The 14,695-nt window shown below is 40.3% G+C and overlaps 1 protein-coding gene across 2 annotated transcripts in view; it reads right to left on the bottom strand.

Moving 5' to 3' along the window:
- The window catches only part of MARCHF1 (membrane associated ring-CH-type finger 1), a 177,689-nt gene that overhangs the window by 31,055 nt on the left and 131,939 nt on the right, over positions 1-14,695 (bottom strand). The window contains exons 5-6 of one of the 2 annotated variants that reach the window (XM_063136100.1): positions 13,911-14,663; positions 328-508 (exon numbers count right to left, since the gene is read on the bottom strand). In XM_063136100.1, coding sequence (XP_062992170.1) covers positions 328-508; positions 13,911-14,663 — 934 coding nt within the window. The remainder of the gene's footprint in view (positions 1-327; positions 509-13,910; positions 14,664-14,695) is intronic. The other variant, XM_063136099.1, reaches the window with a different exon arrangement.

Genomic DNA, 14,695 nt, shown 5'->3' with positions numbered 1-14,695 from the left:
GGGGGGAAGCCCTAGTCCGGGGCATTGTGTAATTTAAAAAATGTAGAAAATGTAATTTCAGAATTAAAACAGAAAATTTTCTTTCATGAGATTGTAGGTATGGGGATGGGATGGTGTTGTGTGCAGGCAGGGGGCTTGTGTTACAAGTCTGTGCAGGGCCCCCAAAACTGAAATAACGAATTGATCACACAAGATTGATAGATATAAATAAACCAAGCAACACAGAGCTGCATATATCAAATATAACAGTAACCAGAATGACCTAGATTTGGAATGTACATGTGACATCAGCCCAGAGTGGGATGGATTTCATTCCTAGCATCATACCTTTCGAAGAGGTTTGAGTTTGGTCTCCATTATAAAGTCATACTTGCAGAGTTCACAGCAACGCGTGTCGGAGCTCTTAATCCATTGATGCAAGCAGGCCTGATGAACAAAACGAAGGGTCCCTGTGCAGCGACACGGTGTGATGAGGGGGCTTTCGTCATCTCCCTCACAGTGACAGATCCTGACAGGAAGGACAGCAACAGTGAGTGAGCAAAGCAAAAGCTTATTTGCACCGCCTTTCATGCTAAGAGGCGGCATCCAAAATACTCAGTACACAGCCTTTGAGATGAGACCCTAGAAATGTATTCTTTCCCACCACTTTGTCGCTTAATTACTATGTATTACATTTTTTTACCATTACCCAGACATGGAACAGTACGACATTTCCTCCAAAGCCACGTAATTAATTCTATTTCTCTCATGTTCATATTTATATAATGTCTTGGGAGGAACCCCCTTGACACTAAGCATAGTAATGGCATGTATATTTGGGATGATTCAGCAAAGGTAGACTTCTTTTGTCTTAAAAGGCCCCATTGATTTCACTGCAATAGAGTTAGTGGTGGCTCAGACGTAACATGATAGTTTGGTGTTACATCAACAGGCAGTCAGGAGTTGCACATTCCCTCCACCCCTCATGCAATTGTGATTTCTCCCTTCCTGTTCTGATTTGCAGTAAACTATTATGTAGTTTGCTGGTTCAAACACAATGGCCGAGTATGGTTTGCAGAGGAGGAGGCCGGGAATTGCTGCACAAAAAGGAAGCGGGGAGGGAGCTTGTGGGCCCAAAGTTCTGACTGATGTTCATGTAGCCATGTTTTGAGGTTTCCAATGAACAACCACCTAAGCTCATCCTATACAGCACAATCCTAAGCCTGTTGAGTCCAAAGAAAGGCCCAATGTGCTCAAGGGTACTAACTCCCATTTAAGTGTGCAGAGGACTGCAGCCTAACTTTCCCACTGAGATAAATAACACTAAAAAGTTCTGGACCTGATCATCACGCTCACTGTTCAACAACAACAACAAAACAACAACAACAACAACACAGGAGTAGCTTGGTGGCTTGCAGACAATAAACTTAGAACACAACTCTTACGGGCCCCATATAAATAAATAATTTCCTGAATTAAATATACTGTAGAGAAAAGAATTTGGCCACTTATTGGGTGTGTAGCAGTCCTTGATGTGATTGTGGCCAGTATCAGTATCATGTGCACACCACAAAAATGATGGAAAGGAAATGGCTCTTGGTGGCTAACAGGAAACAGCATTTTTCCATGCGTGGACTTCTGTTTCCACCCTGACTGAACACAACTATTGCTGCAGGATTTCTCAGTTAATTTATATTATCTTTGCAAGATTTTAAATAAAAATCATTCCCCATCAAGAAAACAACAAGAACTAGAACTTATATATGTGTACATGTTTTTTATTATTATTATTATTATTATTATTATTATTATTATTATTATTATTATCATCATCATCATCATCATCATCATCATCATCACATTTATATCCTGCCTTTTTTCCTCCAAGGAACCCAAGGTGGCGTACTTAATCCTCCTCCTCTCCATTTTATTCTCACAACGACCCTGTGAGGTAGGTTGGGCTGAGAGTGTGTGACTGGCCCAAAGACACCCAGTGGGTTTCCATGGCCAAGTGGGGACTAGAACCCAGATCTCCCGACTCAAAGTCCAACACTTTAGCCACTAAACCACACATTTGTAATGGATATGCCAAATGCTGCGAAGATACTGCAAAGAATAATAATAAAGGGAAGGCAAATAATCTGAGAACAAAATAAGAGTACAGGTGGGCAACCTATGGGTTGCACTTTTTCCACAGTGAGGAAAAGATTGCAGTGGTAGTACCAGGACAGTGACTTTGATCACGATTACTGGTTTAATTCCATGCTCTCACCCCAACGGTCCTGATGCAGCCAAGATCACCGTTCCTCCGCTCTTAATAGCAGTGGTGAAACAGCGATCTGGATCAGGATCTGGGAGCGGGGAGGCTTCCTACTCCCAGCAATTCTGATGCATAGCTCACAGAGATGCTGAGATCCTCACTGCACAAACTCCTGCAAGCACCAGTGAAGTCTGCAGCCTGTGAGCAGGGTCTGAGGACGGAGTCCTGCCTCCATGGGCAGGATTACGTCCATGGGCCAAGGTTCCTGTTCTCTTGTCTGTGATAATCTTAAACAGTTGTCTTCCTGAAAATGCTGTCCTTATTTAAATGCCTTAAAATAAATTGATTAACTATTTCAATTCTTAATAAATGGCATATTCTTGTAAAATCCTTATCTCTGATTTCTCAAGTACCCTAAAACAAGGCATCCACTTTCAAGAGGTGTACAGTGACTCTGAGTTGAACGATCCCTTACATGTGTTTAGGGTGCATGCATGGGGTTACATGTGTCTTAGCGAGTACATGTTTGTTTATTTATTTATTTATTTATTTATTTATTTTATTTATTTATTACATTTTTATACCGCCCAATAGCCGAAGCTCTCTGGGCGGTTCACAAAAATTAAAACCATAATAAAACAACCAACAGTTTAAAAGCACAAATACAAAAAAAATACAGTATAAAAAGCACAACCAGGATAAAACTACGCAGCAACATTGATATAAGATTAAAATACAGAGTTAAAACAGTAAAATTTAAATTTAAGTTAAAATTAAGTGTTAAAATACTGAGTGAATAAAAAGGTCTTCAGCTGGCGACAAAAGCAGTACAGTGTAGGCGCCAGGCGGACCTCTCTGGGGAGCTCATTCCACAACCGGGGTGCCACAGCGGAGAAAGCCCTCCTCCTAGTAGCCACCTGCTAGGTGCACATGTGTTCACAAGACCCAGATCTCCCCACCTTGGTATTTAGTTTTTTAAAAAGCAATTCATGCAATTGCTAAATGGTGTCTCATAGCAGTTTGGCTTGAGGCTGCAGGTAATTCTGCACCAAACAGTATCTGATGTGACAGGAAAGATAAGATCATTTCCAGTGCAGAGACTCAGCAGAACTATCCGCCCTCAGAAAAAGTTACCTATTGCACTTCTGCATAATTCACTGCTCTGGACTTGTCTCCTTCCAGTCAGGAAGCACATCCATAACAGTGACTCTCACAGAAAGGAAGCGGGCTCCTTCAAGGCTGGGCTAGTCTTTCTCCCACATATTAAAAAAAAAGAAAGAAATTTATGCCCCTGTAAAATTGAAACAGTGTGGTTCCATTTTTAAGTCAGGAAAAAGTGCCCCAGTTATTGAAAGATTGGCTGTGATCCCCACATATGCATAGATTCAACTGAAACCTATGGGATTTATTCATGAGTAAGCATGGTCACAATCCAGTCATCATTATTTACAACAGCAGTAAATGGACTTGTGAAAACCAACAACAAAGGAGAACAGAGATGAAAATGAGTGGGTTTCCACATGACCCAAATGAGCTATACACCCATTTTCTGGAGAAACAAAATTACTGAATAAACAGAATGACATCCTTTACAAATGACTTAAACATAGACATTTGCCTGGCCTACTCATGTCTACTGCCCTTTAAGGGTAAGGGCAAATTGTTCTTCGTGGATTTGCTGTCTGCAAACAGTTTCCTTCAGTGTAGGAAACAGCGTGAAGCCCATGTAAGAGCACCACACAAATCAATCTACATATGGGGGTTCACAGCACAAAAGTGATTTCTGTGCAGGAAATCCATAATGTGTAAAGCAGCTCTGGGTGGGGTGGGGGGGAAACCTAACACAATAGCCATGTGTAAAGCAGAAGACACCCCTAGCAGCTGGTTATGTCTTGTGAATGTCATTATTTTGCCAGTACCCCTTGCTAGTTTAGATAAAACTTTTATCTCAGTGTAAAACGTTACATGAAGAGAGAAACATCATTTTCTTTTTAAATTAAAGCCATTTCCCAAAGGGGAAATGCAGGGCTTTGTTCATTTTAATTCTAGCTATATATAATTTATTTTACAGACTTCAGCGTTTATGCCATTTAGAATTTAGACAAATAAATTGAGTACCCAGGAGTCCTTTTCAATCACTGTCAGAATTGTTTTAAATTATATTAAAAGCTAAAATATCAACCTAAAATTCCATTGGGATAGGCAAATAAAATGACAGGGCCTCTTTGAACAGATCACAATGATTCTTCAGTAGAAACATTTAACACAAAACACTGACTGAATTATAAATTAAAAACTTGTAATGAGAATACTGAATACTGTGGCAATAGAAATAATGTCCAGAGGAAATGATTATGGAAACAACTTTAAACGTATTAAGTGCTCTTGTCTTCTGTTTATTTTTGCTCCGTTTGTAATTTATTTACTCATAAAAAGATTGGTTGAGGATGATAGACTTTGCCTAAGGACATTGAGAATTAATGTGTAGATACATGGCATGCAGAGGAAGGGGCAGATTGTGGAGAGAGTTTGAACTGTTTTGTGCTTCATGGCTAGCTCGTTTGCCGTCAGTACTGAAGAGTTAGGGTAGCTTGGGGCACAGAACTAGCCTGTTCCTTAATCCGGTTGTATAAATAAATGCCCTCTTGTATGCATCAGTAAGAAATGTGGATAAAGGTATGCTATGGAATGCCTGTAGGTCCTATCCCCTGTGCTGTTTGCAGTCCGCTGTTGGAAATATACTCATGGAATGGAAATATACTCATGGAAATATACTTAATGGAATGCATTAAGGTTAATGCATTCTGTTAACCATTTTGTGGTTAAGCAGCATGGTTTAGCGTGTTGTCTGAACGGGGCCATGGGATTTTAAGGGCAGAAAAAAGGGGAAAAAACAAGTTAAGGGTCATGCCAGGAAAAGCTCTGTGCCAATATCCACGGCTTCTAGAGAGAGTTTGCTTGGGTGGAGTCACTAAAAGTGGGACAGGAATTGTTTACAGGAATCTGAAGGCCTAGTAACGCCCCACTGCCTCACTCTGCAAAACATAGTTCAAGAAGACAGCTGGAGGTCAAGAAACAAGTATATATAATGGAGGCTGATAGAGCTACCTTGAACGGCAACAAATGTTTTAATATGCTGCAAGCGGCCCATGGCACTTTTATATTGTGCAAAGCAACTCTAGTACAGGATTGTACCAGAATATAGTAGGTAAGAGTGCAATACATATCTATTCAGAAATAAGTCCCATGGACTTCATGGGAAAATGAATACTACTGGATTACAGCCTCAATAGTGGGGGCTGCTTGCATAAAAAACCGTTAAGATCCAGCAATTTGACATACAGTAAAATTGTGCAAAGTGGCACCTTCTTATCACAAATTGCCGGATGCTCACGCGAACAGACCCAACTACAACTTGCCATTCTACAGGTCATGCTTCACTGAGAGAAAACACAACCCTAGCTAGGTTTACATGCAAAGACACTTCTAAAAAGAATTTTAAATTTTTGGGGGGAGAGCAGCCTTACTGTTTATTTCCAAACTGGGTCTCAATAGTTTATTTTAAACTGAAGTCCAAGCTTCAGAATCATATTCAGTTGGTAGCACTGAGCCTAGAAATCCCACTGGCTCTGCTGGTTTCTATTAGCCCGCTGGGTGAAGGGAGTGCTTCTGAGAGTGTTTGCAAGGCAGGCCTTTCCATCACAACGAATGGAATAATAAATAAATAAAATAATCTAGCTTGCATGAGGAGTAGGGCTTTTGAGTGAGAAACCAGTACCTGTCAATTTTCCAATTAATCACCGCGGTCACAACGACTAAGCTTAAAACAAACAAAACTGCTGTCAATTAAGCTCTTCAAAAAGCTGAGAATAAACACTTGAAAAGCTCATTGCCATGTTCCCTTAAACAGAGAACAATTCTTTTTTTAACTGTACGCCCTATGAACTTCATTATGTGCATCCTCCTGTAATCTGAATCGCATATCCAGAGCATAAAGCAAATGAGAAGGCGTGCTTACTAGAGACAAGGGGAGAGGTGTTTTAGGGGAAAAAAAACCAGAATGGGAGAGTGCTGTGCCACCACGACCTGCTTGTTCATCCCTGGCCGATGGCTGGTTGGCCACTGTGTGAACAGAGTGCTGGACTAGATGGACCCTTGGTCTGATCCAGCTTATGTTCTTATGTTCTTATGTCTGACAGGTAAGAACTACTTACTCCAAAGACTCATTGACAGACAGTTTATGTAACAAATGGAAGTGCATGTGCACTTTTGTGTTTGGATGCATGAGGGGTGTGTGTGTATTTTATTACCTAACAGTAAGCAAGGAGATTCAAAAGGTGGCTATGATATATATGGAATTCTGTCTGAACACGGGAAAAGAAAAAAAGCAATTTCTGACCTCTTCACAAAGTAGGTTAGCTCCAAGACATTTTTTGCCCAGTTGGACAATCGTATCTTAGACTTTTCCTGGCATATCTAGCCTCTTCACTTTGGAGCCTAGCACTAGAGGTTTCAAGAAGAGCTCTGACCAGAAGAAGAACTTCAATAAGCAGTCCTTGAAACATCTGAGTCAGCCTAATAGCTGGAAGCTGCAGGAAGAACTTGAGGCAGACGAAGACTTTTCCTGATTCTGAGTTACTAGCTGAAGTGAAGGTTAGAGTAATTGACCTAAAGGAAAAGCCAGAACTGCTAAGAATTATGGTTTATAATTGAAGAACAGTGTGCTTGTGCACACCGCCCAATCACTCTTGCCTGGCTCCTGCCATCAGCAGGAGTGTGGAAACTAACCAGAAATTAGCAAGGCTTCTCACTCCCCTACAGGAACAGAAAACCAGCTTCAGACTTTGGTTTGTTAAAGGAACAACAAACTAGGGCCCTTTCTACACCTAAGGATTATCCCAGAAAAATGGAGGGATTGTCCCTGCCTGCTCCCAGGATCCGGTGTGTGTCATTTGGACATACAGGGATGATCCGGGACGATGCCGGGGGGGAAAGGCAGGTGTAGAAACAGTCTAGGAGCCCAGGTTTGGATCTAACAGGAAACCTTTCCTTCCTTAAGTTTCTAGTGACTTTAGCTGTTCCTGTTGGCAGGAGGAGCTTGGTGGTGGTGGTGACGACTGGGCATCATGCACCAGCACACTGTAAGGTCAATTCTCAGCAAATCTCAGCAAATCTAACTTATCATTATGTCCAAATTTAGAAACTGAAACCTGATTTAGTTGACAAAGACTCTTAAATATTAGGAACTGTAACTAAGAGCTTTGGCTATTGGGCAGTATAGAAATATAATAAATAAATAAACAAACAAACCTATATTGAACCCTGGATAACTAATAACTGTACACTTAAATAATCTCATCCTACCACCTGAAAAGCAACACTTTGTCACACTATGTAAACTATTCTCTTAATAAATATCTTAATTTTGTTCATCATCTAAGTTTGTTTCTACTGGTGGTGTCAACCACATGCCTACATATAGGAATCAAGTGACTGGGTTTCTACAAGGTACAAAGAGTTCATTTTCTGGCAGTGGTTAAAGGCTTTATAGTTATAATCCAGCATTCCCTGGGAGGAGTTTCTGAGAATTTTGTTAGATACGATGGAAGGGAAATTCATAAACCAAACCCATTCTTTTGAAAAGGGGAACACAGATGGGCTAGCAACACTATTTCTTTACACTTGCCTAAACTCAGCTGGATGAGGGCCAATTAGCTGAAGCTGAATCCTGGCAAGACGGAAGCCCTGTGGGTGAGTGGTTCCTGAGTGGTTCCCTGGAGGTCAGGCAGGCGCGAACACTAAGCTGCTTCCAGTGCCTCCTGAAAACAACTCTATTCCAGGAAACCTTCCTCAACTGACCAGCCAATGTTTTTACTGGTATTTTGTTTTAAAACTGTCTTTATTTTTACTGTTTTATTCCTATGTGCATTGCTCTGGAATCCATTTTAGATATGGAGCGGTATTCCTTTTTATTGGATAGCAGCTATAAACTCTGCTCTGACTTGCTAAAATCTGGCCAGATATCTCTACAGTACTCAGCTGGAACCATCTGAGCAATCAGTGCCCTAAATTACCTCTCTAATCCAGTCCTATAGTCTCTATGCTCAAGTAGGATGTCTAGGTAGCCCCCTGTCAAGGAACGGAGCCTGACTCCTCCATCCTGTTCCCAGCTTGTAGCAGTAACAACAGCACTGTCAAAAGGGAAATGGTAAATTATGCACAGGGCAATTCCACATTAACCACTTAACAGTGGTGAATAATATAGGATTGCTGGTGAGAGGAAATTGTTAATTGATGTGGCACTGGTATAGTACAGTTTTGCATCCAGCCTTCCTTTCACACTCACACAGCTTACTTAACTGATCGGTTTCCTTGAAAGGCAGTAGCATCAGGAGGAAGCAGATGCTACGGCAGTGTTTTTAGAGCTCTATTTTTAAATGTTCATGCCTGAACTCCTGACACTCCACTGTCTTCTTAAAAAATGCGTACTCTTTTCAGGCTTGGTATGCAAGTTAAATCATCTGGTGCTCAAATGAGGCTGTGTAGCACACAGTCCCCCTCTCTTTTTTTAACGAATATTTTATTGCATGTGTTCTTCTTTTCAAAGGAAATGATGACTATCAGAAAACAGACTACAAATTGACTTTTGATTCAGTGCAGGAATGTAGCTTCCCTAAGAGCGAAACAGGTACGCCTGTTTTTAGCTGAATCGGCATTATTGTGTCACGAATCTTTCTCTTATTTGTTCTCTGGTAATTTAACAAGTAAGATAAAAATTAGCATGCAGCAAATTTCACAGAATTTCCTCTACATGTACTTACTACCTCCTAGGCTGATACATATACAAATTATTAAAAGAAATATATCTTTTAACTATTAAAAGAAATATATTGAGAACCACCCAGAGAGCTTCGGCTATTGGGCGGTATAGAAATGAAATAAATAAATAAATAAATAAATAAAATCATTGTCCTGGAGAGCTCAGCTTGTTTGCCAGCATGCAAAAATAGTAGACCAATTCTCAGAGCCTGAGAATCATCTCTGCTTGAAATGAGGGGATGGACTTCAACCCAGTCATAAAGCTGTGTCAATTCCTTGATATTCTGAGGAGTTGATGTAATGAAATGATAGTGTTGATCAATAGAAGGCATATGAGGGAAGACTTGTAACAAGTATGATTGAACACAGGTAAGAATCCATCTTTGAACTTTTAATTAATCTTTGAACTTTCTTTCTTTGAGACCATTGTGGTGGCGATGGTCTCAAAGAAAGTAAGATTTTCTCCACCATCACTGTGCTGCCTCAGTGTCATTCAGTAGAGGGTGTTTTTTTAATTGTCTTTGGTTTAGGCTAAGGACATGAACCTTTTAAGGCCCACGGTGACCTATTTCCTGGATATTTTGCAGATAAGGCTGCTCTTTTTGCAGATAAAGTCATGTCACAGCAATTGATGCTGTTATTTTGACAGAGTGTGAAGCCTCATCTACACCAAGCAGGATATTGGACTATGAAAGCGGTATAAAAGGCAGGGGCCACACCAAGCAGGATAAAGTGGTATGAAAGCAGTATATGGTATGTGTGAATGGGACCAAACAGTTGTCAGTGCACTTCAATACTGCTATAAAGCAGTAGTGTGGCTCCTGCCTTTGATGGATGGAGCTATTGTACAATCTAGTCCTGTGCAACCTGAGAATGTGGGCAAATTGTGTGGAGGATTACCTCTTGCTCTTTAGAAGTGTTCTCCGTGTCAGCATCAATTGTCTAACGACCCTACTTTGTGTGTCAACTCTGCATAGCTAGAAGCAGGGACTTTTCATCAATTGCTCCAAGGGTGTGAAGTTATCTTCCCCCAGGAGTGTGTGGCTCCTGTTCTTCATGGTCTTTTCAGAAGGGTGTAAAGTGCATCTCTTCCATATAGCTTTTGGCTTGGCAGGTTAATTTGGATTCTCTCATTTTTTAAAAAATGATTTTTTAAATTTAATTGTACCATGTAAGACTAATTAAGAGCAATAAAAAGATTTTCTCATATATTAGCCACATCATTTTTATAAAAATTGATGGAGTGATGCATGTATATAAACATTTTCCTGAAAGGTTAGCCAACAATAGTTTCCAAATTTGTGATGGATTTAAATCAAGATTCCAATTTTATAATTCATATATTCCTTAAATGAGCATGTATAGTGATTGGTTACTATAATAATTAAAACACACCGGTTTGTAACTAAATAGAGCCTTAATATCATATAGGATCATAATCCAAATCTCTGATCATACAGCCCATATGCCTTTTGCATTACCAAACTTATATTTACACAGAACCTGGAATGTAATTGTAAAATTAGGTATTTTTTATTGGCTCTCCCTCTACAGATGGAAGATATGAAGCAAGATTACTTACTTGATGAGTATTTGCCAGAACTTTCTAGAAGCTAAGACTGGTAGTTACTGCTTACAACAGTGATTCTCTATGTGACAGAAAATAAATGCCCATGTCTTTTGATTGACTGTATTAATATTCAGTTTGCCCAACAATAAATAAAAGATACATGATTCATTTTGTCATATTTGTACTATTTGGCATCTGTTTAGTTAGTATGTATGGGTTCCATTTTAAGAGATTATGGCTTGGATCCAATCTTGCTCTTGTGTGAGTGGAAAGGCACTTATGCTTCAACAAGGTTTCCCAAATTTCTGCCAATTGTGCCCTCAGGCTACAGTCCCTCACACCTAACCTCACGTTGGTCCAGAGGGTGACCCAGCTGTCAAAAGCTGCCTTTTGGGGACACAGGTTACTGCAGTGCGGTGGCAGAGATGGCCAAAACTTGTTGAAGGTTTGTTGAACAACCACCATGAGATGTGAGATTCATCATGGGTTTATCTCCAAGGCTGACATTAATTAAGAACAGCCATGCTCGATCAGACCGAGGGTCCACACAGTGGCCAACCAGCTGTCAACCAGGGACCTGTGACGGACATGGGGCCTTGGTTTATGGGCTGTACTGGCTCTTTAAGTGTACTGGCTTTTTAACTGTATTATTCTTTCTGCTTTGTATCTGTTCTGGTATGTGTTGTGTAGCCATGATGGTATGTTAAATGGAGGTGGGAGTGTGGAACTCTCGGCACCGAGACTCCAAGGTCAGATTGGGCCTCTCACCTGCAGGTTATTTCCAAGGTCGTTAGGATAATTGGGTTTAGTTGTGATATACGAACTACACCCTTATCTGATAAGCTTTTGCCTGGGTTACTGTGATGCATTATACGTAGGGCTGCCTTTGAAAATGGTCCAGAAACTTCAGCTGGTACAAAACAGGGCAGTGAGATTGTTAACTGGGACTGGCCAACGAGAACACATTACACCAATACTTTTCCAAGTTCACTGGCTGCCAGTCCAGGTCCGGACCTGATTCAAAGTGCTGGCATTAACATCCAAAGCTCTAAACAGCTTGGGGACAGGTTATGTGAAGGAACACCTCCAACAATATGTACCTGCCTGGACCCTAAGATCATCTTCAGGGGTCCTTCTCCATGAGCCCTTGCCAAAGGAAATGAGGCAAGTTGCTACCAGGAGGAGGGCCTTTTCTGCTGTGGCACCCTGGATGTGGAATGAACTCCCTAGAGAAATGCACCAGGCACCTATGTCATACTCTTTTTGATGCCAGGTCAAGACCTTTTTATTCCCCCAGTATTTGAACAGTTTACAATCTTAATCTTTAAACTTCGCTGTTAAACTATTATTTTAAACCTGAATTTTAAATCTCTTCATTGCTGCTCGGTTTTATTTCTGGTTGTACTTTTATATTGTATTTTTATATTGTGTTTTTATACCGTGGTTGAAGTTTTACATTTTAAACTGTATTTCGTGGTCTTAATTTTTGTGGACCACCCAGAAAGCTTTGACTATTTAAAAATCACAACTGCTTTTGTGCCTTCCTATTCATTTTCAGACCATATATGAAACATCTTCATTTTTCTTCCACTCATGCAGATTTCTGCTGATAACATAACAAGAAGGCAGCAAATCTTTCAACTATAATGTTATATATTAACTATATGGACTATTCACTAATGTTTTATAGAATTAATGAACTCAAAACTCCATTGCAGTACCCTACGGGAGTAAAAGCTTAATCTAAAACAGGAGTGAAGCCCATTATCAGAAAACCTCAACAATAACTACAATGTCTGGTATTTTATTCTTAGCAAGCACTTCCTCTATGAATCAAACATTCTAACAATATTAATTTTCACCCCAAAGCTATATTCTGACATTGTTGTTGCTTTCAGAGGGGAATATATCTACAGCATTCAGATCCACAGATGTGCTGTTTTCTGATTGAATGTTCTCATATTAGACTGAAAATTCCCTTCTTTGATTGTTTCTCCAGGGAAACACTCTACTTTAATGAATTGGACAGGGTTTCTTACCACCATTATATCCTAGTATATAATAAAAATAAATCCTGTAAATATTTAATCCACTATCATACATTTATATGAATGCTGTTATATGAAATAGGCCAGAATTAAACCCTGGAAAATGAACTACTTCATTTGGATAATATACAGCAGGATAAACACAACAAAATAACTTTTTCTTGGCCTCTGTTTCATCCTACATTTTCTGATATTAGTAATTAATCAATTAGTGCAAACTGTATATAAATATTATAAATGAATACATAAAATAAACAAGACTAGCTTTTGCGGTAAGCTTGCCTGTCACTGGACAAAAACAACACTAACTCATGTTATGAAACACATCATACAATGACAAAACTGGAAACAAGCTAATAATGATTTATTTCATGGTTGCACAATGTGTGCCCAAGCAACCAAAGTATCTTCCGGGTGCCTAACCTCTTCTCAATTTTCAGTAATTCCAGGCAGTCAACAAAACCAGGAAGCTTATCAACCTCCTGGTGGGTTGCCACAAACGTTAGTAAGCTATATTTCTGGCTTGACCCACGAAGCTGCACAGGCCTGATTTACTCCCAAAGAGTACAGGTTTCCCCACTCCAAAACATTCTTAACAGATGAGGCCCTGTTGCAGAGTCTACGTATGAGTTCCCAGAGTGTACTGTGCCATAATATAGACAGCAAGAACCATGCTATACTTTGACAGTTCCTCTAGGGCAAAGAACACATTTAAGAAGCTACACTATGAGGCTGTAAACACAAAAGAGTTCCCACAACAAAGAAAGACTTCCCCTAGATCGTTAGAATAGTAAGCAGACAAAGCTACTCAAAGCTAGATATAGATTGCTGACCTAAGTCTAGGAAAGTGGGCATAATATATAGTTTATAATAATCATGTCATCAGAAGAATGCACGCTTTTCAAAATGACAGTGTTCTTTCCTTGCACACAAGATTCCATATTTTTGTCAAAAAAGAAAAAAAAATAGTGCTCCTAAGTACGAATTTATATCTTACTGCAGCTTTACTAATTTAAAATGGCCCATTATCATGTCTCAGATACACGTTCTGGTTTCATTATTTAAGTCTGAATCAACCCCGGACTGCCTACTGTTTGTTTATCTGCCAAGCATGATTATACATATGTACACAGTTGAAATCGCAGCATGAATCAGGGAGGGGTGGGTGGGAGCCAACAGCCTCCACTCTGTAATTCATGGCAGTTAGCAATTCCTTTTGTATTAGGAGACAAACCTGCACACTTCGCAATCATCAGACAAGTCATCATAAAACACAGGAGGTTTCTGAGTGGCAAAGATCACAGCAGGCCCTGTTCCAGAAGGTGCCTCATTTTCTGGAAGCGACAAAGTTTCACTGCCTGAGCCTCTCTCTGAACCGTTTTCCTCCTTGTTTGCTTTGCCTCGCCTAATGCAAGCCGAAGGCTCAGGATTCTCGTAGCTGCATTTGCCCTGATGTTTTCCACATTGTCTCAAGGAGCTCTTTGCCTCCACAGAGGATAGTGAGGGACAGGTTTCTTTACACTTTGAAAGCTTCCTCCTACGGTGATTTAGAGTATGGTCTCCAGGCACAGCCTTCTTTTCACGCTTCTTTTCCCCATTTGGGCCCATAGTGACGAGTTCAATGGCATTCTGACTGGAATACCCATCCGGCCGAGTGTTTGAAGTATTTCGTCTTCTCATTCTTCTAGGCATTTTGGCTCTCTCTCTCTTCCTCACCATGGCCCAGTGATTCTCATCCGAAGATGAGGAATCGGATGATGCCTTGCGGAAGGCATTCCATCTAGGATTTGTAATCTTGGGGTGCAATTTGCCATCCTTCTCTTTCTTTTGCTTTTCTGCATGCTCACCATTTTCCTCCGCCTCCTTCCTCCGCCTAACCCTTCGCTTCACTTGTTTCTTAACAGGTTCTTTACTAGCAGGACTCAGCACCATGAAAGGGGGTGATGTTTCAAACTTATCTTCTGATATGTCATGCAAGGTGGGCGGTCTGAACACAGCAGTAAGCAAAGGAGATGGATG

This window comes from Elgaria multicarinata, chromosome 10, assembly GCF_023053635.1.
Source record: "Elgaria multicarinata webbii isolate HBS135686 ecotype San Diego chromosome 10, rElgMul1.1.pri, whole genome shotgun sequence".
Lineage (NCBI taxonomy): Eukaryota > Metazoa > Chordata > Lepidosauria > Squamata > Anguidae > Elgaria > Elgaria multicarinata.
Note: the sequence above shows the minus strand (reverse complement) of the source record. Positions and strands in the feature narration are given on the sequence as shown.